The 27,738-nt window shown below is 41.5% G+C and overlaps 1 protein-coding gene across 1 annotated transcript; it reads right to left on the bottom strand.

The window, feature by feature from the left end:
* Positions 1 to 524: 524 nt before the first annotated feature.
* On the bottom strand, positions 525 to 27,617 carry DDX21 (DExD-box helicase 21). Its single transcript, XM_044239661.1, has 15 exons — positions 27,456 to 27,617; positions 23,784 to 24,233; positions 21,343 to 21,418; positions 20,054 to 20,232; positions 18,508 to 18,625; positions 16,943 to 17,128; positions 15,712 to 15,857; positions 14,465 to 14,614; positions 13,909 to 14,070; positions 12,654 to 12,773; positions 11,028 to 11,101; positions 8,308 to 8,467; positions 7,380 to 7,514; positions 3,978 to 4,022; positions 525 to 3,123 (listed from the first exon to the last, which is right to left on the bottom strand). Exons 1-15 carry the CDS (start codon positions 27,531 to 27,533, stop codon positions 2,827 to 2,829), a joined length of 2,376 nt encoding a protein of 791 aa, XP_044095596.1. The 5' UTR covers positions 27,534 to 27,617; the 3' UTR covers positions 525 to 2,826.
* Between the last annotated feature and the right edge of the window lie 121 nt (positions 27,618 to 27,738).

Raw genomic sequence — 27,738 nt, 5'->3', positions numbered from 1 at the left:
CTGCTTCCTCCTCTCTCTCTCTCTCTCTCTGCCTGCCTCTCTGCCTACTTGTGATCTCTGTCAAATAAATAAATAAAATCTTTAAAAAAAAAAATCTGTACTTACGGAAAAGCATGCACATGTAGACAAGGAAAAAGCAATTCACAAAACTGAATGATTCAAATTCTTAAATGAATTCTTGGAAGAGATGCTCACAAAAAACGTTAGATATGTAGTGACTATTAACTTTTTCTCCTGTTTGGATTTTTACACTCATAATTTAATTACTCTTAAGAATTTCAGGGCACCTGGGTGGCTCAGTCATTAGCGTCTGCCTTTAGCTCATGTCATGTTCCCAGGGTCCTGGGATTGAGTCCTGTATCGGGCTCCCTGCTCAGTGGGAGGCCTGCTTCTCCTTCCCCCACTCCCAGTGCTTGTGTTCCCTCTCTCACTGTCTCTTTGTCTGTCAAATAAATAAATAAAGTCGTTAAAAAAATTTTCTTTCACAATAAGTCTCAATTTTAGGAAAAAAGCCACCAAAAACATACTAGGAAATACTAATATCTTTATTCTGGCATAAAGCAGTATTTTATACATTAACTCAATTTTACAGAAAAAGCATTTTATGTACAATTGTAAAGAAACTGTTGCACAGATAGCTCCAATGTAAAAATGGATCGTATTTTAAAAGTTCATTGAATTTGATACATTGGAAAATATTTTCTTTGTAGAAAATAGTAAAAACCGCACTTCCCAGGTTAGCCTAACAAGCCCATTAAAATCAAGTAATAGTGGGATTATAGATTTATAAGTATGGTGTGGATTCCAGGATCCAGGAGAAAGTTCAGCTTCACTTAATGAAACATCCATGTATTCTTTGTATGAAATGAAATTCTCATGAATCTTCCCCTTACTCTCGATTTCTGCCTGAATATTTTTCTGTAGGCTAATCCATAATCCACATCAAGGTTTTAACTGCTCCTTCCTAAAAGACAGGTACCATACCTTATCTCCTTGATAAGGTATCCATTCCTATCCAAACTGAAATATTTTGGTTGTTATTAAAATAATCTCAGTACTTGAGCAAAACCGGAATCTAATAAATTATCATCTACACAGCATGTGAGTGGTCAGTCATCAACTTCTCCTGAATCCTTGTGGCTTGATAGGAAGCCATGAGGAGTGGGAGGAAAAAGTGGTAAAATGGACAATTTGATCAAGAAAATAAAGCCAAGAGAATTTCTGAAAACAGAGAAACATCCCAGGACCAAGGGACAGAACTGAAGTCCCGAGTAAGGACACGCCGCCTCAAGCATCAGAGAGCTGAGCTGGCTATCGAATGCCTTAATGCAAAGGTCACATAGAGTTAGGTTAAAAAAAAACCCGATCCAGGGAGAGAAACCAGGGCTTAAAAAGATTTCAATTGTTCAAATGTAATCAAATGAAAACAGGACCAGCCATGTATTTTAACTTCTCCTATCAGCTTATTCCCTGAGATTCTCAGTACAGAATTTCTAGGAATTAAGGCAAGAAAACAATGCCATTCTTGAGCTCCTGCACTGTGCAGAAGTATGGAGGAGGTAATATTTGAGAACTTGGAGTTACATGGCAAGTGGCTGTATTAAGTTCTTCAGTTCCCTCAAAGCAACAACTTAAAATAACCATATAGAGATTGTCCTAAAAGGAAGTCTCCAAGCGGCTAAAACCTTTCAATGGAATAGCAGTCTTACAGAAACAGGTCCTATACAGTGGTTATAAGAACTAGGCCTCTGAGAAACCACACTGGGTCATTCTACCTAGACCCCTATTTACCCATTAGAAGTTAATCTCTAGAAACGTTAATGACCTGCTATTTTTAACAGGAAAAGAATGCTTTATGATGTGTCTTCACTTGCTCCTCTCTTTGCTCTCAGAGATGTAGGTTTCCTTCTCACGGGTGAAAAACATTTCAGTGGTTTCCTGACTCTTGTCAGCGATGCAAATCTCTGCCCCCCCCCCCCCGCTCCCTTAATTCCTTCTCGGTAAATAATGTTAAGCTTCCAATAGGAAGTGGAGTACCCTGTCATTGAGTGCCTATATTATTCAGCCTCTTTACTTACAAAGAAAGTTCTGGAGCCTTCTTAGTACAGTTGGAATTCCTTAAAGACACTTGCTTTTTATTAAAATATTTTATAGATAGATAGATAGATAAAAGCTGTGAAGAATTCACCAAAGCATGAATCACACCTTATATTAAGAAGTTAAAAATGTATCAAAACATACATAAGGATGGCTAACCTATATGTCTCCCATCAAATGTATCACCAACCTCCAAACTTAGAGCATGTGCTGCCATAAAATGCATTACTTACCAGCTAAGTTTGAAACCTTGCCTCCAAACACGGCTCAGGACAAATTCTCCGAAGACGGGCTACAGGAACACTGAGTCACTGGCAGGCAGGGGGCTGAGGAATGCCAATTACAGAGCCAAGGCTAGACTGTGCACAGCGCCTCTCCAGAGACTGCAGCCTTCCCCACAGGTATCCAGGGAAGGACACCATTTAAGTATAGGGATGGTCAACTTAAAAATATGGGCCAACACATGCTTGATTTTTATCTTATAATCTAGAGACAATGTATCAGAATAAAAACGTAATGAATTCATACACCTTTTCAAAAGAGAAACCTGATACAGAAGTTGCAATCATTATAAGTGATTATCATCAGATGAAATAATTTCCACAAAGCTTGTCTCTCTGGGAGAGATGGGGACAAGGCAAGTGGTCAGGAAGGAAACCCATGTGCTTTTCACCTTGTAGGAAAATGAATGTTCAGTTCCATGTTGCTGCATAAATCCTCTACTTCTAATTACTGTCCGAATGCTTTACTGAAACTCCGCTTCTGGCCCTTGTTTTGGGATCTGTTACTTTTGTTGCCGCCTCCTGATCGCTGTCCTCTGAAGCCTCGATTTCCTTCCCGCTGTCCCCTGAAGTTTCTGTTTCCTTCTCGCTGTCCTCTAAAGCGACTGCCTTCCCGCTGTCCCCGGAACCCTCGACTGCCTTCTCGCTGCCCTCGGAAGCCTCGATATCCTTCCCGTGGTCCTTCCAGCTCTGGCTGCTCCGTGGCCACCGAGAGTTGCCAGCGCCGTGAATCATGCCATTTTTCCTGCAGAGAGACGGTCATCTTTTCACCTGCTCTTTTACTGAATTCAGTTATTAAAAAAAAACAACAGAAAACCTTTTTTTTTTTTTTTTTTGCTTTTTCTCTAAAGAAAAACCTGACTGATAACCTAAGTATTTAAAAGGTCACTGGTTAGAAAAAATACCACCTTCATGGCCTGAAAGCCAGTCCTGGCAGTGTAAAAGAGTTTCACTATGAGAGGTACCTTCATCACTGTATCATTTATTCAATTCAATTACTCCCGGGTATCCACAGCTATCAATAAGAGAGTAAAACATGCAAATAAACTACATATAAACCCATTTCTCACAGCAGTACTGAATGAAGATCTAGGAATTTTAAAAATGTCTATGTAAACCCCATACAACACAGGGAAATAAAGCTAGATGTTGTGCACCAGAAAGGAAAGAAGGAAAATAGGCAGGCTGAATAAGAAAACTATCAGAGTACAAAGGCTAGGAGAAAAAAATACTAAAATTCATTAATTTTAATAGTCTTTTTAAAAAGGGACTAGAGCTGTTGTTTCTCTTTCCATTATTCTGTATTTTCAGCAATGAACACATTTTCTAAAAAAGATCTTCCTTCCCTCCCTCTCTCCCTCTTTTTCTTTCTCTCCCTCTTTTTCTTCTGAGAAAGAACATGACCAAGGGGAGGGGGGAAGGGAAAGAATCCCAAGCAGACTCTGAGCTCAGAGCCTTACACGGGCTCAAGCCCAGGACCCCAAGATCATGACCCAAGCCCAAGTCAAGAGTCAGATTCTCAACCAACTGAACCACCCAGGCGCCCCAGTAATGAACATTTTATAATTTAAATATTCAAAATCCAAGAGATAAGAATACCTGTATTTCTGTTACTGCTGCAGTAGGGACATCAAAGCAAACACCCTAAAAATCAAACAAATGCAAGTTAACCCAGCCTTTCACCAGAACTGTATATGTACATTAAGTGGTATTCCAAAAAACCAGGTATTAACATTAAAAATCAGAAATAAAGACTCCCAGTATTAATTTTTGATAAACTTTAGAATAAGACCAATAAAGTATACCTCCCAAAGGCACAACAGCAAAAACCCAAGGACATCTGGGACTCAAATATCCTCAAAAAAGGACTCAAAATGACTCAGAACTGACCAGAAATCATTCTTGGCTATCACACTTTGCTAATTCCTCAAGCAGCTATTAGCTACGTTTTGGAGCTGAGGAAACAGAGGTTTGGAAAGGCTGACTTATCAAAGGTCCCCAGCTCATAAGCAGAGCAGGTTTTTTTTTTTTAAGGTTTTATTTATTTGTTAGAGAGAGAGAGATACAGAGCGCAAGCACAGGCAGACAGAGTGGCAGGCTAGAGGCAGAGGGAGAAGCAGACTCCCTGCTGAGCAAGGAGCCTGATGTGGGACTCGATCCCAGGACGCTGCGATCATGACCTGAGCCGAAGGCAGCCGCTTAACCAACTGAGCCACCCAGGCGTCCCAAGCAGAGCAGGTTTTAAAAATCTGGTCAGTATGGCCCCAAAACCAATGGTCTACATTAAAATACTCTGCCTTCCATAAGAAAGTATCTTTAGGATGACCTACTAAAAGTAGAAAAATAAATGATTTTTTTTAAGAGAAAGGGAGGGAGGGGGGAATGGGTGAAGGAGAGAGAGAAAGCAGGCTCTATACCCAGCTCTGAGCCCAATGTGGGGCTAGATCTCATGATCCTGAGATCATGATCAAAGCTGAAACCAAGAGCTGGACACTTAACCGACTGAGCTATCCAGGAGCCCCCAAATAATTATCTTCTATTGTTACTTTTCTAGTTTTTCACAATTCACCCTGCTAAAAAAATTTTTTTTATTTTTTTTATTTTTTAAAGATTATTTATTTATTTATTTGAGAGATGGAGATCACAAGTAGGCAGAGAAGCAGGCAGAGAGAGAGGAGGAAGCAAGCTCCCCACTGAGCAGAGAGCCCAATGTGGGGCTTGATCCCAGGACCCTGAGATCATGACCTGAGCTGAAGGCAGAGGCTTTAACCCACTGAGCCACCCAGGCGCCCCTAAAAAAGTTTTTAAAAAAAATTAGGGGCATCTGGGTGGCTCAGTCAGTCAGGTGTCTGCCTTTGGCTCAGCCCATGATCCTGCGGTCCACATCTGGCTCCCTGCTCAGTGGGGAGTCTCCTTCTCCCTCTTCCTCTCCCCCAACTCATGCTCTCTCAAAAAAAAAAAAAAAAATTTTATTTGAGAGAGAGAGCATAAGCAGGGTGAAGGGCAGAGGGAGAAGTGACCCCCTATTGAGTAGGGAGCCTGATGTGGGACTCAGTCCTGGGACTCCAGGATCATGACCTGTGGCCAAATGCAGACTCTTAACTGACTTGAGCCACCCAGGTGCCACTTCCTCCCCCTCCCCCACCAAAAAAATCTTAAAAAAAAAAAAAAAGTTAAAACACTTTATAGGACAGTAGCAGTGCCACCCCTTCAATTAAGGAGATCCTATTTCTTGGTTTTCACAAATGTAACTGAACTACCCTGCATGTCACAGGCACTCCTCCCAGCTCGTTGCCTTTAGTTAAAATATTTTGTGAGGAACACCTCATTTCTATCCAATTATAACCCCAGGTAACATGAGATACTGATAGATTTTGCAATTAGTGGGATTCTTCATTCATCTATTTTTTAAAGTTTATTTATTTATTATATCTACACCCAATGTGGGGCTTGAACTAAAGACCCTAAGATCAAGAATCACGTGCTTTACCAACTGAGCCAGCAGGCACCCCTTCATATATTTACTAAGTATTTAACACCAGGCACTCACTGCAGTACAACGATAACTAGAATATTTTTTTTTTTTTTTAAAGATTTTATTTGTTTATTTGACAGACAGAGATCACAAGTAGACAGAGAGGCAGAGAGAGAGAGAGAGGGAAGCAGGCTTCCTGCTGAGCAGAGAGCCTGATGCGGGACTCGATCCCAGGACCCTGAGATCATGACCTGAGCCGAAGGCAGCGGCTTAACCCACTGAGCCACCCAGGCACCCGATAACTAGAATATTGTTTTTGCCCATGAGTACATCAGAGTGTTCTTGAGGCTCTCAGTCAGAAAGCAAGCACAGCAAGGTAAGATTTAGCTCAATAAAGGCATGCCCTACGGACTCTGAAGTCCAGATAAAGATGGCCCAACTCCACTGTGTGGCCAGGGAGGCTTCACAGGGAGACTTAGGGCCAAGCCACATCTTAAAGGATAACATGGGGGAAAGAGAGACTGTCAACACTGGGTTGAGCCTACACTTAGGATGACAGAAAGCAAGGTGTGCTTGGCACGGCTGGAGTACAGGGTACTGGCAGTGAGGACACAGAGAGGAAGCTGGTCAGGGGAGCAGAAGCCAGCTCGTGGAGACTCCTATCCTCCATGTGAAAGCTGAGACTAACTCATACCGTAGGGGAGTGGTTTAAGAAGATGGAACACAGACATGCAGCCAGCTGACAATACACCTGATCTGGTTCACTAGGCCAGTGGCTCACAAATTATAGTCCACAAAGTGCTGGAAACCTGAGATCTTTCAGGGAGGTTCCACAAAGTCAAAACTATTTTCATAACAATACGAAAATGTTAGGTGTCCTCTCCACTCTCCTTCTCTCACAAGCACCCAGTGGAGTTTCCCAGACCCTGTATTACATGTGATGGTGTCACTGGCCTGATGGCTAATGGAACGACAGGCTTAGGTTTTAGAGCTCCAGTTTTAATTTCTGATACTGTAAACATTAACAGATATAACCCACAAAAACAAAAGCTTTTTGGCATCCCCAACATTTATTAAGCACATAAAGGGGTCAGGATACCAAAATGTTTGGGAACTGCTGTGCTTATACATACCACTAACTGAGAGCAGGACTCGAAAGAAAGATCAGGTTCGCAAAGCAAGATTTTAAATTTCAGCTTTGAATTAAAGATTTTGCATTGCATTCGATTTTGAATAACTTTCAGTTGCCCAATAACCCCTGCTGGGTAGAAATCATCACGGAAACAGCTGGATATTCATGTCTGGCACGCCGTGCATAGGTCAGGGTAGAGATACAGATAGGGTAGCTGTCAGTGACTTAGTGGCAACTGAAGGTCATGGATGACATGCCCAGAGAAGACTATCTAGACAGCAGAAAGATGCAGCACCCTCACAGAACAGGGAGAAGCCTCCATTCAGTGCTTTATCAACCACATTAAGCTACTGAACCAAAGCAAAGTCACAACAGAGGACCCAACGTTCCTTACCTGCTTTCCTTTGAGAAAAACCATTCCTTTCACTTTGGAATCAATATCCTCACTCAGCTGCTCTTTAAGCTCTTTCCAAGCATAACTAATGTTTGGCATTTCAATTGAGCATCGTAAGATCATGGTCACAAAGCCCTTACAGAAGAAAGGAGAACAAAAATCAGTCTCAAAAACAAACCTAACTGATAAAAAAAATTATCCTCATGTTTCTAAAATATTTCCAGAAAAGTTATTCCTAAAAGCCTAAACCTCCCCTCCACCGACACATACACACAAATTAGTACCAGTAAAACTGGGGAACTCAGAATAAAATGGATACATTGTGTCAATGTTAGTACCAACCCAGCTGTGATATTATGGCTTTGCAAGATGTTACTATGAGGGGGAAATTAGGCAAAGTGTAAAAGGGATCTCCTCTCTCTGTTATCTCTTAAAACTACACGTAAGCTTAAAATTATCTCAAAAATTTCATTTAAAAAAAATTTCATTTAAGGAAAAAATAATTTATCTTTCTAAGTTTCTAGGGAGATTGGCTAAATGTATCATATGCATTTGTGTGTTTATATGGTTGGGGTTTTTCTTTCAGGATTAAAAACACTGACATGTAATCCACATACCATAACGTTCACCATTTTGAAGTATACAGTTCAGGGATTTTTAGTATATTCACAAGGTTTCAACCATTATCACTATCTAGAATTCCAAAATATTTCATTACCCCAAAAAGAAACCACATGCCCATCCACACTCAATGTCATTCCCTTTAACTGAGACACTGAAAACTACGAACCTACTTTCTATCTTTATGGGATTTGTTTACATACATCTATCTTCATACAAAAGCTAAAATTGAGATGTCTAACTGAACCCATTCAAACCCTGCTCACACTTAAAATACCAAGGGTCAGAGTTTGACAGGAAGTCTTACTGCGTCTGAGTTGATCAGAGAGCGCTGGTCTACCGATGTGGCTCCTGAAATATGGGCCAGAGCTGCTGCCAAGGCTTCCACAGCTCCCTTCTCCTCTATCAGTTTCTCTGCTGATTGCTTGAAGTGACTGATGGCAGTGGGAGGCACAGAATCCAAAAGCCTATGGTGTGATTGAGTGTATTTGTTAAGAGAAAGGACAGAAGTGGACAGACTGCATTTTCAAGGCAACAGCATTTCAAGATAAACCAGTAACTTTCAAATCTTTCAGATCTCTAACACGTCATTTTGATGCGAGGTACAGACAGAATCATCACATTTCTGTACAAATAAATCCACTCCTTTATGTCTAATCTGACTTTACTATCAAAAAACAAAGTTTCATCCCAAGAAAATAAGAGAATAGGATGTTCACCAGTGTTAATTGTAATACAGAGCACAAAATGTGCATCGATACGGACTGATTAAATAAACCATGGAACAGATACAACAGAAGTAAGTCCATGCTGCCACTGAGAGTGTTTTTAATAAATGTTGAACATTTCTTACAATAAGCACGTATTCCTTTTAGAATCAGAAAACACTACAGCTATTTCCATTCTGAAATAAAAGGAAAAAAGACTACCAAATCACATTAAAAATGATATGAACTTTTTATGAGAATACACATTTGTTAGAGAGTCATTATTATCTTGGTGATAATGTCACATCTTCAAAGGAGGTCATCCAGGACAAGGATAAACAAGGCCACATGAGGCAGCCTCTTTTGGAAGGGCTGCCCCTCTACAAGACATCTCTTGGCATTTGTCTCTTTTCTCCTTCCTGGCCACCTAACCCCAAATTTCCTTATCTAGTGTCACAAGGAACCCTGTCTACAGAATTATTTAAATAGGCCATGTGAGGGACGCCTGGGTGGCTCAGTTGTTAAGCATCTGCCTTCAGCTTGGGTCAAGATCCCAGAGTCCTGGGATCAAGTCCCACATCGGGCTCCCTGCTCAGTGGGGAGTCTGCTTCTACCTCTCCCACTCCCCCTGCTTGTGTTCCCTCTGTGGCTGTGTCTCCTCTCTCTGTCAAAATAAATAAATAAAATATTTTTAAATAAATAAATAGGCCCTATGAAAATAAACTTGAAAATTACTGAGTTATATTATTCTCCTTTGGAGACCTTTCTTGAGCTATTAATTAATATGCCAATGTCTAGCATTTCCTCTAATCATAAACTCCCCCACTTCTATGCCCAGTGCAGAGCCCAATGCAGGGCCTGAACTCATGACCCTGAGATCAACACCCAAGCAGAGATTAAGAGAGGATGTGGAGAAAGGGGAACCCTCTTACACTGTTGGTGGGATTCAAGTTGGTGCAGCCACCTTGAAAAACAGTGTGGAGATTCCTTAAGAAATTAAAAACAGAGCTACCCGATGACCCTGCAACTGCACCACTTGGGTATTTACCCCAAAGATACAGATGTAGTGAAAAGAAGGGCCATCTGTATCCCAGTGTTCATAGCAGCAATGGCCACAGTCGCCAAACTGTGGAAAGAGCCAAGATGCCCTTCAACAGACAAATGGATAAAGAAGATACAGTCTACATATACAATGGAATAGTATGCCTCTGTCAGAAAGAATGAACACCCATCTTTTGCATCAACATGGACAGGACTGGAGGAAATTATGCTGAGTGAAGTAAGTCAAGCAGAGAAAGTCAATTACCATACGGTTTCACTTACTTGTGGAGCATAAGGAGTAACATGGAGGACATTAAGAGAAGGAAAGGAAAAGTGAAGGGGAATCAAAGGGGAAGATGAACCATGAGAGACTGCACGACTCTGAGAAAAAAACAGGGTTTTGGAAGGGAGGTGGGGGATGGGTAAGCCTGGTGGTGGGTATTAAGGAGGGCTTGAATTGCATGGAACACTGGGTGTGGTGCATAAACAATGAATCGTGGAAAACTGAAAAAATAAAATAAAAATTAAAAGAAGAGTGGGCTGCTTAACGGACCGAGCCACCCAGATGCCCCTCCCCCTATTTTTTAAGATAAGCATTACACATATTTATAATAGTTATGGAAAATAGTTGAAAAGTGATGCTCAGACTCAGTGGTTCTTAAGCAGGGAATGTAGGTCACCAGTTGGAAACACTGGAATATAGTCAGCATCTTCTGGTTTTCATAATACCAAGCCCACACACCCCCTCCAGAATATACTATACAGCCAGAGATGCTAAACAACTAACTATTCTTCAACTTGTAGCACAATCTCACCAAATAGTTCTCTTGCCCCCAATGCCAGTGACAAACACTGCTAGTTAATCTAATCTTCACCAACCAGGGATACCTTAAAAAAATAATCGACTCGTTCCTACCAGTTGGGGGCCTAGAACAATGACGATGTGGAATATAATCTCTGGCCCTAAACTCTCCCTCCACGTGGGAAGCACCCACGCCGTATCTAATGTACACTTCCTTAAAATGCCCAGACAAACCCAACTATCAGTAGTGGTTTCCTCTGGTGGACAGGACTGGGTAGGGAGGAATACAAGTTAGGATTTTTATTTTGTAGAATTTTACTTCAGCACAGTGTGAGTATTTGTATAACAAGTAGGTTGTAAATAATTTTGAGAAATAAATAAAATAAAATCCAAAAGACTGAATCTCATTACTGCACAAAGTCAGGCAATAAATGGAGTAAGTCCTACCATAGGACACAGCAGTAGTGGGAAACGTACCTGATGGCATCTTTGCTGGAAGCTTTTATTATCTCTGTTGCAGAAGGAACCCCTATTCGCTTAAATTTAATTCCCTACAAGAAAATGAGCCATAGTTTAATGTACCATCTGGCCATCAACTGTTTCCATTGCGATTAAATCCCCCAATTTTTTAATATTACCAAACATACTTATTACACATTTAAAAGATAAACTTTAAAAAAATAAACTTTTTTATCTTAGAACAGTTTTAGATTTATAGAAGAGTTGCAAAGGTATTACTCCACTGAGTTCCTGCACACTACGCACAGAGTCTCCCTATTATTACTACTAAAGTACATTTGTCATAGCTAAGAAACCAACATGGCCACCTCACTATTAACTGAATTCCAGAATTCATTCATGTATCACTAGCTTTCCAATTAATGTCCTTTTTCTGTTTCAGTAACACCACAACATCAGGTATCATGTATGCTCAGTCTCCACTGATCTGTGGCAGTTTCGGCCTTTTCTTATTTTTCATGCCCCGTGACAGTTTTAAGGAGTGCTGATCTTAAGGACTGCTGGTCAGGTATTTTGAAAAATGTTGTCCCTCACTGTGAGGCTGTCTCTGGTTTTTTGTATGCTTAGACTGAGATTATGGGTTTGAGGGAAGAAAACCAGAGGCAAATGCGATCTCATCACATCATTCTCAAGGCATATGCTTATCCCTGATGTTAATTTAACCACAATCACCCTGGCCGGGGAGGGCTTGCCTGCCTTCTCCAAAGTTAAGTGCCCGCCTCCTGCTCCTTTAGCAAGTCACCAAGTACAGTCAGCTCAAGGGGAAGAGGAGAGCTTAATCTGTCAGAAAAATCAGTCTCCTCTCTCCCATTTTAAATTTATCCTTTTGGGTTTTTTTGTTTTTGTTTTAAAGATTTATTTATTTATTTGATAGGGGGGCAAAGAGGTAAAGGGAGAGGGAGGGAGAATCCTGAAGCAGACTCACCACTGAGCCCAACACCAGACTTAATCCCAGGACCCAGAGATCATGACCTGAGCCGAAATCCTGAGTCTGGGACTTAACAGAATGAGCCACTCAAGTGTCCCTATCCTTTTGGTTTATAAGCAATTCCTATAACCCCTTAATCTGCATTTAAACTATCTGGGGTATGTTCATGTTATCATTGTCTGAAAACTGCCTTCAAACATAAAAATAGCCCATGTAATTGTAAATATGAGAAAACAAAACCACTGCTTTCTAATGCAAACCTGTTTAAAAATGGGCTTTATATTGTAGGACAGTGTATAAAAAACAACATGCATGCGCCTGGGTGGCTCAGCTAAGCGACTGCCTTCGGCTCAGGTCATGATCCTGGAGTGCTGAGATCGAGTCCTGCGTAGGGCTCCCTGCCCAGCAGGGAGTCTGCCTCTCCCTCTGCCTGCCCCTCCTACCCTCGTGTGATTTCTCACTCTCTCTCAAATAAATAAATAAAACCTTTAAAAAGAAAAAAGACAACAACAATTGCACCTACAAGTTTTCAGTTATGGCCACATGCTAGAAATACATACAATTTAAAGTTAATGTAAACTGAATTAAAAAAACAAAGATTGACTTTAGAATCCAATTCGACATTTGCTGAAAGAAGGCTAAGAAAATAGTTTTACCGCTTTTTGCTCCACTTGTGCTAACTGATATTCTTCCTTGTGCTGATAAAAGCAGATGCAAATCCCTGTCCTTCCAGCTCTTCCTGTCCTCCCAGAACGATGAATGTAGGACTCCACGTCCTATTGAAGTAAAATACATGAGTGATACTGAACAAAAAAAGACAAAGACCTGAGTGGTCTATGCAGAGGCAAGTATGGTAGCTCCCCAGCATTGCTAAAGTAAAAATTGTCACAATTTTTAAAATCTCTGTAGCAGTGGTCCCTAACCTATGGGCAAATCTGCAAAAGGCATCTACATAGTGCTATGCTACAGAACCACACATGTCATTTCAATCTTCAATTTTCTAGTAATCCGCTAGAAGTTTCAATCAATAACTTAATATATCTCCAAGCTGTATCACCTCAGCATGCTATCTAGAGGAAACAGCTTATCACTGAGATATTTTACATTTTTTTAAGTCCTCAAAATCCAGTGTACATAATAGAAAGTTTAAAACATAAAAAAAGCCCAACATGTACTTTTTACCTCAAGCACACGTCAATTCCGACAATTCCCAGAGCCTGACCGCTAACGTGGCTGTGGCCATCGTACCGGACAGCACAGCTCGAGAGGCTCCTTTAAACAGCATCTGTGTCACAAACCCATTGCACTGCCTTTGTAAGAATTGGAGCCTCCAGAGTAATCAGGTTACTTTTATCTATCATTGTAAACAACCTTTTAATCTTGAGGAATCTGCCAATTTGTGGGGATCCTCATGTTGGAAGTGACAGGAACAGAACAGGCTCCTTCAGACCAACATTTATCAACATGAAGCACTGTCCTCACCACATAACTCATGCTTCAGGGCCCTCCCTCAGAGTTCCCATCACCCACAAAGCCAAGCAGTTCTAACCACGGAGACTATTAACTACAGGCCTTTCTTTCCTTTCGCTATTCTCTAGCTCATGAGTTTATCCTATCCCCACCCTGCCTAAGCCCTATCCATCTTCAAAGTCCACTCAAACACTCACTACATGAGCCTACCAAAACTCCCTCCAACCAGCAACCATCTTTCCAACCTGTGGCCACTGGCCATGCTTCCACTCAACAGTCAGTTCTGAGGGAAGGACCTCAGAAGAGACTGGTTCTGAAAATCACTGTAGCATCCCAGCTCTCAAGAGACAGCTATCACTCACCACATGAAAGTAAGTGATACAGCCTCCTCTTTGTTTTAGTACCCCAAAACACAGTAAAATTGTAGTACAGAACACTTACCTTTGGTGGAGAACTCTGTACAACCAGATCAACCTCAGGGATGTCTAACCCGCGAGCGGCAACATTGGTTGCAACCAGAACTCCAAAATCACCATTTCTAAAGCCTTTCAAAGTGATTTCTCTCTGCTTCTGAGGAATATCTCCATGTAATGACTGGGCATCCTGCCAAAGAAAGAAACTGGCCTAAGAACACCAGAAGCAACAATACAGGACCTATTAGCATCACACATCAGGCCTGTAAAGATATTTGATATTTGTATTTTGGTGATACTTCCACTGAAAATACAGCAAAGGGGAAAACATGTCCCTGACATGGACAAACCTCAAAATTTTTTTCCCACTCCATGGTCATTAAATCAATGTCCAGCCATACTAACTAGATGAAGGACCCCAAACAAGAGTGATCAAACCTACTTTGCCCATGTAGCCTTGGGTGTGAGCCACCCTTTCTTCACCTGTGAGGAGACCGACTGATCAGGTGAGCTCTAACATGTAAACAGGGCCTATCAGTAGAAAGAGGCTTCCTCCCTAAAGGAAAGGGAGGGGAAGAACCAACCTGCTTTATGGCCACATTCTGTGACAACTCCTGGGCTTCTTTCTTGGTTTCGCAGAAGATGATAGTGCGCCCCTGAAAACCACTATATACTCGGATCACGTCCCCAATAACTGCTGCCCTTTGAGTCCAGTGGCACTTAATAGCCAGATGCTTATGAGAGAGGGAAAAAAGATGTATTTAGTGACACCTATCTGGACCCTGAAATCACCGGCTCAATGCTACTGGGGCTAGAAGCAATTGTTTAAGCCTAACTAGAGCAGACCACTGCCACCACCGTGCAGGGACAACACACACAAGCACACACAAACCACTGAAGCAGGGAGCCATCTCTCTCTCTCTCTCTCTAAAGTCAGTCTTTTTAAAAGGGGGGATGGGACTCCTTTAAGAGTCTCTCTCTTGGTTTTAGCTCAGTTCATGATCTCAGGGTTGTGAGATCGAGCTCCACACTGGGCTCAGCCCACAGCATGAAGTCTCTCTCCTTCTCTTTTCCCCACTCTGCCCGTAAACTCACTCACTCTAACAAATAAATCTTAAAGAAAAGAAAAAGCAGAGAGTTTTTCCCCCTTTCTCTGGTTTCTCTATTTCCTTTCTTTTCCCTCCCTCCTTCCCTTCCTTCCTTCATTTCTCTTTCTCTTTTAAGTAGGCTCCATGCCTAACACAGAGCCCAACACAGGGCCTGAACCCATGACCCTAAGATCAAAGAGTTGGGTATTCAACGGACTGAGACACCAAGGAGCTCCTGGTTCCTCCATTTTCTGAACTAGGAAAATGAAGAAAAAGAAACATCATTCCCTTGATTCCTACAGGAAACCAAGTAACTGACAAGAGAAAAATTTCTGAATGTTTTTTCCTTTTCTCTACTTAAAAATGTGATTAGTCTGTTAGCCTGTAGGTCTGTCTATTACTTGGATGAAAGGAATTTTATGCTATGGATTCTTTAACACAAAGTATTAGATTTCTCTGCTGCCCTCAGAGTGTTTAAGTTCTAGGTGTAATTTCTTTTTACTTACATAATTCAGACAGATACAGATTCCAAAAGATTCTGAAGGCAGACCATCAGATTATGAAATTTAGAAAACACACATACCACATACAACTCAAACAGAAACAGATCTTTACTTGGCTCTTCACGTGGATTTAGTATTTATCTGGAAACCAGTGTATACTTGCCAGTCCTAATACCATCACACAGGGAAAATATGACATACAGTTTATTACTAACTCTAGCTGCTGAATGAATCACTCACCTCCACAGTTATTGCCGTTTTCTGGGTCTTTTTACCAATCAGGTCCACCTGTTCATATGTAGATTTCATGTATTTCTTAGCAACATTATATACCCAATGAGGGCAAGTGGCAGAAAAAAGCAATGTTTGGGGATTGTCTTCTGAATCTTTGGAGGGAAAAAGTCAGTATGAATAACCCGAATCAGCCTACCCATATTCCACCTCACCCAGTTCTTCCAGAGTCCATCAACACGCTAGAGCGACCATGGGAGGCCACACCAAGCATTGAGGACATAAAAATGAAAGACACAGAGTCCAAATGGGCAAAGAAATACTGCCCAAGTCATTGATGTGAAGGAGACTTGAAACACCAAAGGTAGTTTAAAGTAATTTTGCTTCCTGACTATTGGCCTTCATGAACAATGAGGGAAATCTGTCTATTATGAGATATAACTGGAAAACACCTGTTCATCAAACCCAGTAACCATTCAGTTTAGATCACTAAGCAAACATCCTACAATAAACACCAGGATAGATTCTACACTCATCTATACTCTCTAGCAGCTCCTCAGTCTTTAGAGTTTCAGCCTATTCATTCTTTAAGGTCAGGTACTAAAAAGCTCCTCTACACCACCCCCCCCTTTTTTTTAGTTTGCTCTTTGAATAATACTGCATTTTCATATATTTCAAATGGTGGTTTAAGTAGATAGAATCCTTTGAAGATCAAATTAACCATGTACATTGAGAAGCACGAACTATTTATACCTTTAAACTTAGTAATTCCATTACTGGACACCCATCCTAAAGAACAAATTCCAAATACTGAGATGTGAAGGATGCTATATGCATAAAAACATCTCTAAGCAGAATTATTTGTATCCTCTCAAAATTAAAATATATACATGGAATTAAATCATGGCACAACCTCTTCATGAGAGTGTTAATGCCAAATTTTTATATGCACAGTAAGATTAAAATTAACATACACACATATGTACGATAGTACAAAGTCAGGAATAAAGAAACCAAAAGCAAAGCACACCAACTGGAAGATATGAAATTTTTCTTCTCTTACTTTCCCAAATTGTCCCCATTATAGATATGTCATAAATCATGATTTTTAAAAACTTTAAGTTTTCCTAAATAAAATAAGTCACTCCCCAACTTAAGGTTTCATTTAACATTCAGAAGCCTGCTTAATCACCGTTCTTCCTCTAAGCCCTTCCAGCAGCTCCCTGAATTTGGAACTTACCTTTCTTGTATGCCACACTTAAAATCTCTTCCACTTGATCAGCAAACCCCATATCCAGCATCTGGTCAACTTCATCCAGGACAACATGCTTAAGTTTGGTGAGATCCAGCTTGCCATTCTGTAGGTGGTCTTTGATTCGACCTGGGGTCCCAACCAGGATATCAATCCCATTCCGCATGCGTTCAACTATAAAGAACATCAATGATAAAACATGCTGGGTTTTTAAGTCCTTTTATTAGTCCGGGGTACCAGTTAAATACATTTTTATTCTAAAATACTTATTAACCAAAAACACGAGGTAATATGCTAAGTATCAAAGAAAAAGATACTCAAGGAGAAACTCAAGATAATCTAGGGGGAAGAGGTAAGAAGTGACAGTCCAGTGAATTGTGTGACATAACAGAAAAACATGAGGTGCAGGATGGAAGCACCAGGAAAGAAATTATTTCCCTGGTGGTGGAAAGTGCCAAGGTTTCACAAACAAAGTGAGAACGAGGATCTTAAAGAACTTTATATAAGGTAAGCAGGTATGGAGAGAATGAGACCAGGCAGAAGGGCAAGTATTTCCAGAAGGTCTAGAGATGTTCAGGAAAATGGAGTCCAGTATCATTTTATATATATATATACATATATGTATATATATACACACATACATTTATATTAATTATATATTAATATATTACAACATTATATATTATTATTATATATTATTATTATATATATCATTATATATATCATTATACTGTCATTATAGGTGAGAGGATAATGACGCAGCTTTTTGTTGAATTGTCCTTATAGTCCAGGGGGTACACTGGGTACTCTATATACGTTAGCTAATTCAACCTCTCAACACCATTACCGGATGAGTTTAGTAACCTTGTTTTTTCACATGAGCAAGTGCAGAAAAATCAAGCACCTTTGAACTTAAAATTACACTGTGAGCAGAGGCTAGGTTCAAACATAGACTTTCCTGATGCCAAAGCCCAGTTCACTTAACCAAAGCTGAGAAGAAATAACCATGAGCTTTACGTGGCAACTGCAACATTTGTAATGCCTTAAATGCTTTCCTGAAATTATTTATCTGCTCTACATAATGAAGTTTCAAGGTCTTGAATTGGTTAAGTAATGGAGTCCTACAACAGAAGCCTGCATTGCAACATTTGGCCCCTGGGCCCAGAAGAAAGAAGGCCCACCTGCAGCAAGAAAGAAACAAAGACCCCCGAAGAGGCAGATTCACCGTCCTTGACAGATAAAGAGTAACTCTGAATTTGACAGATAAAGAGTAACTCTGAATTGTGACTTTCTAGTGCCAAGGGCCCAAATGGACTCTATCCTCTTAGGTTCAGTAACAGATCTTTATGGCCTTTAAATAAACATAGGTAAGTAATACAAAAATCCAAGTATCTATATGTGGATTTGACACATCACGGTGTATGACCGTGTTCTGGACCATCTTTAAACAATGACAAAGAAAAATGACTAAACCACAGAAAGCCAGATGTCGAGGTCTGAGAAATCCAAACAAGGTTGGCATTTTTCCTTCCCTCACTTTTGGATTTACTTACTCTGACCTCCATAGGGAGTTCCACCATAAAAACAAGCCACTGCCAGCTTTCTTGTGATGTCACTGAAGTCTCTGCTTACTTGATTTGCCAACTCCCTCGTGGGTGCAAGAACCAGCACCTGGAAAGGAAAACCTAATTATTGAATTCAAAGTACTATGCAGTATTTCTTCACAAATCTGGAACTGACCAGAAGGCTCAACTCATCCTACCAAGTATTTTAAAAAATCTATTATATGCTTTGCAATGTACTTTGTGTGGGGAAGGATCATAAATGTAATACAGTCCCTGAGAAATCCACTCAGAAGAAAAGTCTGTGATCCTACCAACCTCAAGGGACATAGGGCCCCAGCATGCCATGCTCCAGGAGGGTTGCACAGAGCAGGCCCAAGGGACTGGGGAGTTTTCTGGAGCTGCTACTACTTAAATAGCATTCCAGGAAAGAAAAAACTTGAGCAAGGAGTAACACTGCTGATGATAACAACCTTAACTATTTTTGAGCTTTTACCATCTCAGGCTCTACCAAATGCTTACTATGCATTATTCTCACTTAATTCTCACAAGTTACTGACCCACCTACAATTGTATTGTACAATTGTACCTACAATAAACACACGCAAGATTTTGAACCAAAAAGCTAAGAAGCAAAGCCTAGACTTAAAATCAGACAGTTGGGCTCCAAAACCAATAGACTGAACCTTTACACTATAGTAAACTGAAAGTAGAACAAAGACGAATTAAGGCAGGAGCAAAATGGTGAGGAGCTTTGAATCCCAGAGCAGTCTGAGTTTGACCCAACAGGACACACAATATGAAACTACTATAGATCTTTAAGTATGGTAGCAGCATGAAACAAGTATGATTTCAGAATATTCACAGATTCATCAGATAATTCATCCAACAGGTATTTTACTGAATATCCACTATGTGCCAAGCTGGAATAATTCATTTGTTTAACGCTGCATTTGTTTAGAGAAATAAGCAATGAATGAATGAAGGGTGGCAGGCCAGTAAACAAGTGAGGCGGGACCTGAAAGTCAAGTGCACGAACCCATAACCAAGAGGAACACATGGGCATTTCAGTGAGGTTAAGGTTTGCCAAATGCCAGGTTCTCCAGAAATGAACCCAATAAGTACCATCCTGACAAGGAAGTTTGGCCTCTTCACCTCTTTGAGTATGCCTCCTTCTACTCATGCCTCTCTACTAAAACTGCTTTCACCATCTAGGTAAAAATGGTCAAAGACACCTGAGCAAACCTGTAAGCCCCAGGGACATCTAATAGTTTAAAGGGAACACAATGAGCATTAATAATACAGGTGATCACAACCATGGGGCAGATTATAGTATTTAAATATATAGGGTTTGTGGCCAACAATCTTAAAAGAACAATACTGCTTTAACTTCAAATAAAAATCTGTAACAGATTAAAAAAAAAGAAGACTTTAAGGAGAACCCAATAAAAAACTATAGTATATGATGAAAGCAATGCCTAAAAGCTTTTTCTCCTGTGCAGATATGGAGCCTGGGGTCTATGTTAAAGATAATTACCTGAGGGGCACGGCCTCTTTTCCGGTCTTGCAGTTCTCCCTGAAGCTTCTCAACCAAAGGGATGGCAAAAGAGAATGTCTTCCCAGTTCCTGTCCGTGCCTGTGCAATTAAGTCTTTTCCACTATAGACATGGTGAAATGTCTTTGCTTGTATAGGAAACAGGAAGGTCACCCCACGGGCTGTGAACAAATTAACCATGTTATCTGACACTGCAGTTCTTAAAATCCCGGCCATGCTTCTGGTCCTGAAGAATTAAGGAATTCTACCTTCTGCTCAATATCTACAAAGTCAGGGGCATCTCGATGGCTCAGTCATGAAGTGTCTGCCTTCGGCCTGGGTCATGATCCCAGGGTCCTGGGATCGAGCCCCCCATCGGGCTCTCTGCTCAACAGGAAGCCTGCCTCTCCCTTCCCCTCTCACCCTGCTTGTGTTCCCTCTCTTGCTGTGTCTGTCTCTGTCAAAAAAATAAAATCTTTAAAGAAAAAAAATCAATAAAATAAAATAAAAATCTACAAAGTCAGGTTCCAACGCATTCTGGTAGTGAAGAATCTGCTGGACTAAAGAATATCAACAAACTTTAAAGCACCAAATTAGAGTAAATATTATTTTAAGAGTTTAGTCACTTGTCATGAATCTCATCCGTAGGTCAAGAGAAACCCCCAGATCAGGTGCTCTGCAGTCCAGACTATGCCACACCTGATTCAGGAAATACCTACTCAAGCGTCTGTGACTGACTAGCTCAGTCACGGGCACACTGCCAGGCTGAGTGCTGGGCAAGGCTGGTATCATGAAGAGATGTCTCACCAAGTGGGAGAGGATAAAAAGAAAATATGAACATGGCAGGAACCATATACTTGCACCAGTACAATCAGTCCTCACATCTCTGAATACACATACTGGTTTGAATAAAATTGAATCACCTATTTAAGAGGCAGTAAGGAGGGGAGCCTGGGTGGCTTTGTTGGTTAAGCGTCTGTCTTTGGTTCAGGTGATGATCCCAGAGTCCTGAAACTGAGTCTGCATCAGAGCCCCACATTATCGGGTTCCCTGCTCAGTGGGGAATCTGTTTCTCCCTCTCCCTCTATTCCCCCCCTTCCACTAGTGCTCTCTCACTTTCTCTCTCTCAAATAAATAAAATCTTAAAAAAAAAAAAGGGGGGCAGCAAAACCATCATTAGTACAGTCCTACACTGTATATACAGATCTACTGCATTGTACAATTGCATATACTGTCCTTTATCTCAACAAAAACAGTGGAGTACAATTATACAATATTCCCAAAAATATTACCTTTGAGAAGTTTAATAGTCTGTTCAGATATGGGAAAATTAGAGAAAGCTCCTTCTTTTTGTTCCACAGGTACTTCCTATCAAGGAAAGGGCCACAGAAAGAAATCAGTAACTTCACACCTACAGGTAATCATTGAGAAGCCTTCTGAGAAAGAAACAAAAGAACCAATTCTAAAACATCTGCTGCAAGTCAACCAAAAATGCACAGAAACTCTGGTAGGTAAATCAAGATCCGAAAAGGAAATATAATCTGTAAAACCCTAAGGAAAAAAAATCTGTAGCAAATACATACTGTACATATACTACGTGTGGCTAGTGAAGGCAGATTCAGTCTCAACCAAGAACTACTCCGTTGCCAACCCACAGCAACAATATAGAGTATCCCCCAACCCCTTATCCACAGGGGATTTGTTCGATGACCCCTGAAACCGTCAGAGGAGTATAGAACCTTTATATATACGGTGTTTTTTCCTATACATACCCATGATAAATGTATAAATTAGGCACAATAAGAGACTAACAACAATAATAATAGAACAATTATGTATGTGGGGTCCTGGGGTGGAGCCCTGTGTTGGGCTCCCTGCTCCGCCAGGAGCATGTTTTTCCCCTTTCTCCCTCTCCCTCAGCAGCTCACCTGCTGTGCTCACCCGGGCTCTCTCTCTCTCTCCCCCTCTATCTCTCTCAAATAAATAACTAAAAACTATTTTTAAAATCTCTGTATTTTTACATTTCCCTTCAGATATCCTTTTTGACCCATAGATTATTTACAAATACATAGCTTGCTTTACAAATGTTTCAGAGATTTCTGTTGTTTTTCTATTATGTCTAGTCTGATTACTATTTTCAGGAACAGATTGATTTCAGTTATTTTAAGCTTGGTCAGGGGCTCCTGGCTGGGTCAGTGGATAGAGCATATGACTTTTGATCTCAGGGTCATGAGTCTGAGCCCCAAACTGGGGGCAGAGTTTTTTTCAAAATAGGATAAATTTGCTTAGTTTTTAACAGGACAGCAAATATAAACAACAAAGAAGGATGAATTGGGACATCTTTTCCTTTGGCCTTTCTTTAACAGAAAGACAGCTGGTAACAAACTCTCATATGCTTCTTCATATGTCCTCGTATACATACCCATGATAAGTTTATAAATTAGGCACAGTAAGAGACTAGAAACAATAGTAATAGAACAATTATAACAATATACCATAATAAAAATTATGTGACTGTGGTCCCTCTTTCTCTCAAAGTATCTTCCTGTGCAACATTCACCCTTCTTGGGATGATGAGAGCTGATAAAATGCCTAAGTGATGAGATGAAGTGGGGTGGATGACACAGGCATCACCATGCCGCGGCAGGCACTATTAACCTTTTCTGACAGTGTGTCAGGAAGAGAACCATCTGCTCCTGAACACGGTGACAGGAAGTAATGGAAACCCTGGAGAGCAGGCGCCTGGGTAGCTCAGTTGGTTGAGCATCCGACCTTGATCTCATCTCAGGTCATGATCTCAGGATGGATCGCAGGAGATGGAGCCCTGCCTCCGCTCTGTGCTCAGCACGGAGTTGGCTTGAGATTCTCGCTCTCCCTCTGCAACCTCCCAACCCCGCTCATGCTTTCTCTGTATCTCTCTCTCTAACATAAATAAAATTTTCAAAAAGAAAAAAAAGGGAAAGGGAAAGGGAAGAAGAGAAAAGAAAAGAAAAAAGAAAAGAAACTGAAACCCAGGAAAGCAAGACGTCAGATCAGGGGGGACTACTGTACTGCTGCACAGGTCATTAACTCTTTTCCACAGCCACATCTTTCACATCCATCCACAGAAAATAAGGAACAAACATTTATGACAAAGTGGTCACTGTGGCATTATTTGAAAGTAAAAAACCTAAATGTCCAACAGTGGAATTAAGTGATTTCTAAACATTTATATGATGGATTATGAAAGTGTAAAAATATTTAATATTTATAAATGGGTTAAAGTGGTTGAGATTCTCTCTCCCTCTCCTTCTGCTCCTCCCCACCGCTGCTAGCACACACTCGCCCTCTCGCCCTCGAAAATAAAAATAAGTAAAATCTTAAAAAACAAAAACCAAAAGGAGTGGAGATCAAGAGTTGCATGCCCCACTGACTAAGACAGCCAGGCACTCCTCACCCACTTTTTTTTTTTTTTTTAAGATTTTATTTATTTATTTGACAGAGATCACAAGTAGGCAGAGATGCAGGCAGAGGGAGAGGGGGGAAGCAGGCTCCCTGCTGAGCAGAGAGCCGGAAGCCCATCCCAGGACCCTGGGATCATGACCTGAGCCGAAGGCAGAGGCTTTATTTAACCCACTGAGCCACCCAGGTGCCCCTCCCTCTCCCACTTTTAAATAAAACCAGTAGCAATTACCTACTTACTTATCTGAAACAATAATGAAAAATACATTCTACACACTAAAATACAACCTACCTGCTCCACTTCACTGTTACTTTCTTCCCCTGGGGTTTCACTGGAGTTGGAGACGGGTCCAGAATGAGGGAATCCATTCTTCAGTTTGGGGCTTTTCTCTCTAATTTCTCCATTCATTTCCTTTTCTTTCTTCATCTTCTTGGGCTTAGGAGCAACTATTTCTTCTTCAGAAGGTTCTTCATTTTTTACTGCCTTTTTGATTTTAGGAGAAACAACTTTCTTTTCGGTAGTCTCCTTTGTTTTTTTCACACTTTTGGTTTTAGGAGAAATCGTGTTATCCTGAGATGGCTCCTCTTTCTTTTTTGCCTTTTTGGATTTAGGAGAACTCAAGTCAACCTCATTAGACTCGGCTTTCTTTTTAACTTTTTTAGCATTGGGGGAAATAATTTCTTCCTTTACTTCTGTTGCCTCTTCAGTCTTATTAGATTTTGGCTTCTCTTTTTTACCTTTCTAAAAAAATTAATAAAGAAAATAAAACTACTGAGCAAAGCATGTATACATTTGTAGGATACATCAATTCTGTATTATTTCAAGATCACGTAATTATGAAGAACACAATTTGGGGGCATTTTTCAACATCTGTACTTTCACCTTGAAATTGTCAAAACACTGCTTTTTAGTACCATTTCTTTGCTATCTGGAAATAAGTACCATGTATATCAATGATTTCATCAGCTTAGAAAAGAATGCCTCTGGTTATCTATTCAATTCATGTTGGTTAAATAAGTTGCCAAGCTTTCATAGGGAATTTGGGGTGGCTCATGGGATCCTCAAGGCTCTAAACTACATATCTATGACTACAGAAAGTGATCAAGTACATTTTATTTCTATTAGAGTATTAAGGCCATATACATCCACAGATGGACAACACATTTCTTTCTCTGCTAGAATTCCTGTACAGGTAAACAGGGATCCATTAATACCTGTCTCGGTTATCTGACAAGTGCAAATGAATTTACAGAGACACTTTACGAACCAAAAATCTATAAAACTCCACAATATATCACTCCATGTGTAAAAGAGATGTATCTAATTTAAGTGGGGGGCGGAGGGGGGGTTCACAGCAGCAATGGCCAGTCACCAAACTGTGGAAAGAACCAAGATGCCCTTTAATGCACAAATGGATAAAGAAGATATGGTCCATAAATACAATGCCTCCATCAGAAAGGATGAACACCTAACTTTCGAAATCAACATGGACGGAACTGGAAGAGATTATGTGAGTGAAATAAGTCAAGCAGAGAGAGTCAATTATCATATGGTTTCACTTACTTGTGGAGCATAAGGAATAATACGGAGGACCTTGGGAGATGGAGAGAAGTGAGTTGGGGGAAATCGGGGGCGGGGGGAGACAAACCATGAGAGACTGTGGACTGAGAAGCAAACTGAGGGTTTTGGAGGGGAGGTGGGTGGGGGGTTGGGTGAGCCTGGTGGTAGGTATTATGGAGGGCACATATTGCATGGAGCACTGGGTGTGGTGCATAAACAATGAATTTTGGAACACTGAAAAAAATTTTTTTAAATATATCAAAAAGGACATAATTTCATAGTGATCCGAAGGGGCACATGCACCCCAATGTTTATAGCAGCAATGTCCTTAATAGCCAAACTTTGGAAAGAGCCTAGATGTCTATCAACAGACGAATGGATAAAGAAGATGTGAGATAGATAGACACACACACACACACACACACACACACACACACAGAATGGAATACTATGCAGCCATCAAAAAATGAAATCTTGCCATTTGCAATGATGTGGATGGAACTAGAGGCTATTATGCTAAGCAAAATCAGAGAAAGACGATTATCATATGCTCTCATTGATATGAGGAATTTGAGAAACAAGATGAAACCAGAGAAGGAGACAAACCATAAAAGACTCTTATCTCAGGAAACAAACTGAGGGTTGCTGGAGGGGAGAGGAGTGAGAGGGAAGAGGTGGTTGGGTGCTGGACACTGGGGAGGGTATGTGCTATGGTAAGCACTGTGGATTGTGTAAGACTGAGGAACCACAGGCTTGTACCCCTGAAACAAACGATACATTATATGTTAATAAAAAAAGAATATTTCAAAGAAAAAAAAAAGGGAGGGGGGAAGGGTAAGCACCATTACAAGGAAATGGAATGGGTGAAACCTCCAAACTAAACCAAACCCAAGACGATAGCTCCTACCTGAAATGTCTGACTTTTTCCAACTTTTCATAATTAATTTAACATAATTAACTTATTGAAAGTTAATTACTTAATACTACGGAAACTAAGTAGACAGGTGCCGTAACCTCTGTTCAAATCTTGATGAAAGGCCAATCCCAGAAGTATGATGATTATTACATTTAGCTAAAATCTGCCCCCTAAAATTTCAGGCCCCACTTCTGCTCTCAAATCATTAATGAAGGTACTCTTTCCCACATCATCATCTTTCAAACATTTGAAAAATAATCTGGTCTCCCCACAAGACTTCAGTTTTTTCACCCCTAACCCAGGGGTCTCTTCTGGAATGTAATGGGGTTTGGCCAGGTGCCTCTTCACTTGAGCATTCCACAACTGAATATCTTCACTGAAGTGGAGCAGGTAAACCAGGACCTCTCCACCTGTGGGGACAAGTCTGTGCTCCCCCACTTCCTACAACGCCAAAATATTGCTGTTGTAAAAGCTCTCCATCAAAAAGACCCATGCAGGGACGCCTAGGCGGCTCAGTTGGTTAAGCAGCTGCCTTCGGTTCAGGTCATGATCCCAGCGTCCTGGGATCGAGTCCCACATCGGGCTCCTTGCTTGGCAGGGAGCCTGCTTCTCCCTCTGCTTCTGCCTGCCACTCTTGTGTGCCTGTGCTCACTCTCGCTCCTCTCTCTCTGACAAATAAATAAAATCTTTAAAAAAAAAAAAAAAAAAAGAAAGACCCATGCACAGCCAAGGAAAGGGAATTCTAAGTTATGCACCATAGGAGTTCAGGGACAATCTCTGCTCTCACTGACAGACCTTATCTCAGAACAGAATCGGTCGCAAGTTGAATCACTAAGGAAGTAACAGTAAAGATGTAGACAGCGATCAAGGTTAACTTAAGACCAGTACACACCGCCGACCTCTATCGAAAATACGGTGTACACTCGGCACCGCAACACATCTTTATATTTCCACGGAAAACCTGGTCCGTAGACATTAAGGCGACTACTTCATGTTCTAAAGGCTGCTGGCCGGAAAACACTGTACTTCCCTCACTATTCAAGCGTCACTGCAGACGCCGCTCACGTGTGCAGGTGCACTTCACGTGTGAAGTGCGGCTATGTCTAGTCCAAAACTTCAGTCCCTACCTTGACCGGCAATTCCCTCCGCACACGCTCAGGCCCGGAATCAGGTGAGGGCCTCCTGAGCCAGCAACGTGGGGCCCGAGGCTGCACAGAGCCTGCACATCTGAGTGCCCGACTTTTGGGCACTCAGACTCCGGGACCACGTGCGAGCGGCGCTCAGCGGAGCGCCAGACCGCCCCGGCCGCTCGCTCGGCCCCCGCCCGCGGAGGGCACGGCCCCCTGGCCCCCCAACCCCACGCTGGGCTCTGGACGCGCCAGGTCCGCGTGCGCGCCACGGGCTCCCAGCCCGGCACCCCACCCCGCTTCCGTACCCCGCTCCTCTCAGCGTCCCGGGTCCCGCGGCCCTCGGTGGCACCCTCTCACCTGCTTTCGCGGTATCTCCACTTTTTCCATGGCCGTGTCTGAGTCCAAGTCCGCGTCACTAAGGAGTTTGCCCGGCATCGCTCAGCGCAAGCAATTGAGGCCGATCGGTCAGGTCCACCGCGTGGAGAGGAAGAGACCGTACCACCCGTTTGGAGCGCCCACCTTCGTCACTTCCGGTAGCAAAGCAGTTCCTGCGGAAGCAGAAAGTCCCAGGGAGGCGGGAGCCCACGTGGTCCCCGAAGAGGAGTGGCTGTTCCGCCTGGTGAGGGATGGTGGTGAATTC

The sequence above is a fragment of the Neovison vison genome, chromosome 2 (genome assembly GCF_020171115.1).
Source record: "Neovison vison isolate M4711 chromosome 2, ASM_NN_V1, whole genome shotgun sequence".
NCBI classification, from domain to species: domain Eukaryota; kingdom Metazoa; phylum Chordata; class Mammalia; order Carnivora; family Mustelidae; genus Neogale; species Neogale vison.
This window is presented reverse-complemented; position numbering and strand designations above follow the sequence as displayed.

What these genes read in the sequence shown, in the direction of transcription:
- DDX21 (XM_044239661.1), bottom strand. Translation starts at nt 27,533, where the DNA reads ATGCCGGGCAAACTCCTTAGTGACGCGGACTTGGACTCAGACACGGCC. An exon ending in AACTCCCTATGGAGGTCAGA is followed by an intron (nt 17,129 to 18,507) that starts GTAAGTAAATCC and finishes TGTTCTTTATAG; the next exon opens with TTGAACGCATGCGGAATGGG. An exon ending in TCCAGCAAAGATGCCATCAG is followed by an intron (nt 8,468 to 11,027) that starts GTACGTTTCCCA and finishes ATCACACCATAG; the next exon opens with GCTTTTGGATTCTGTGCCTC.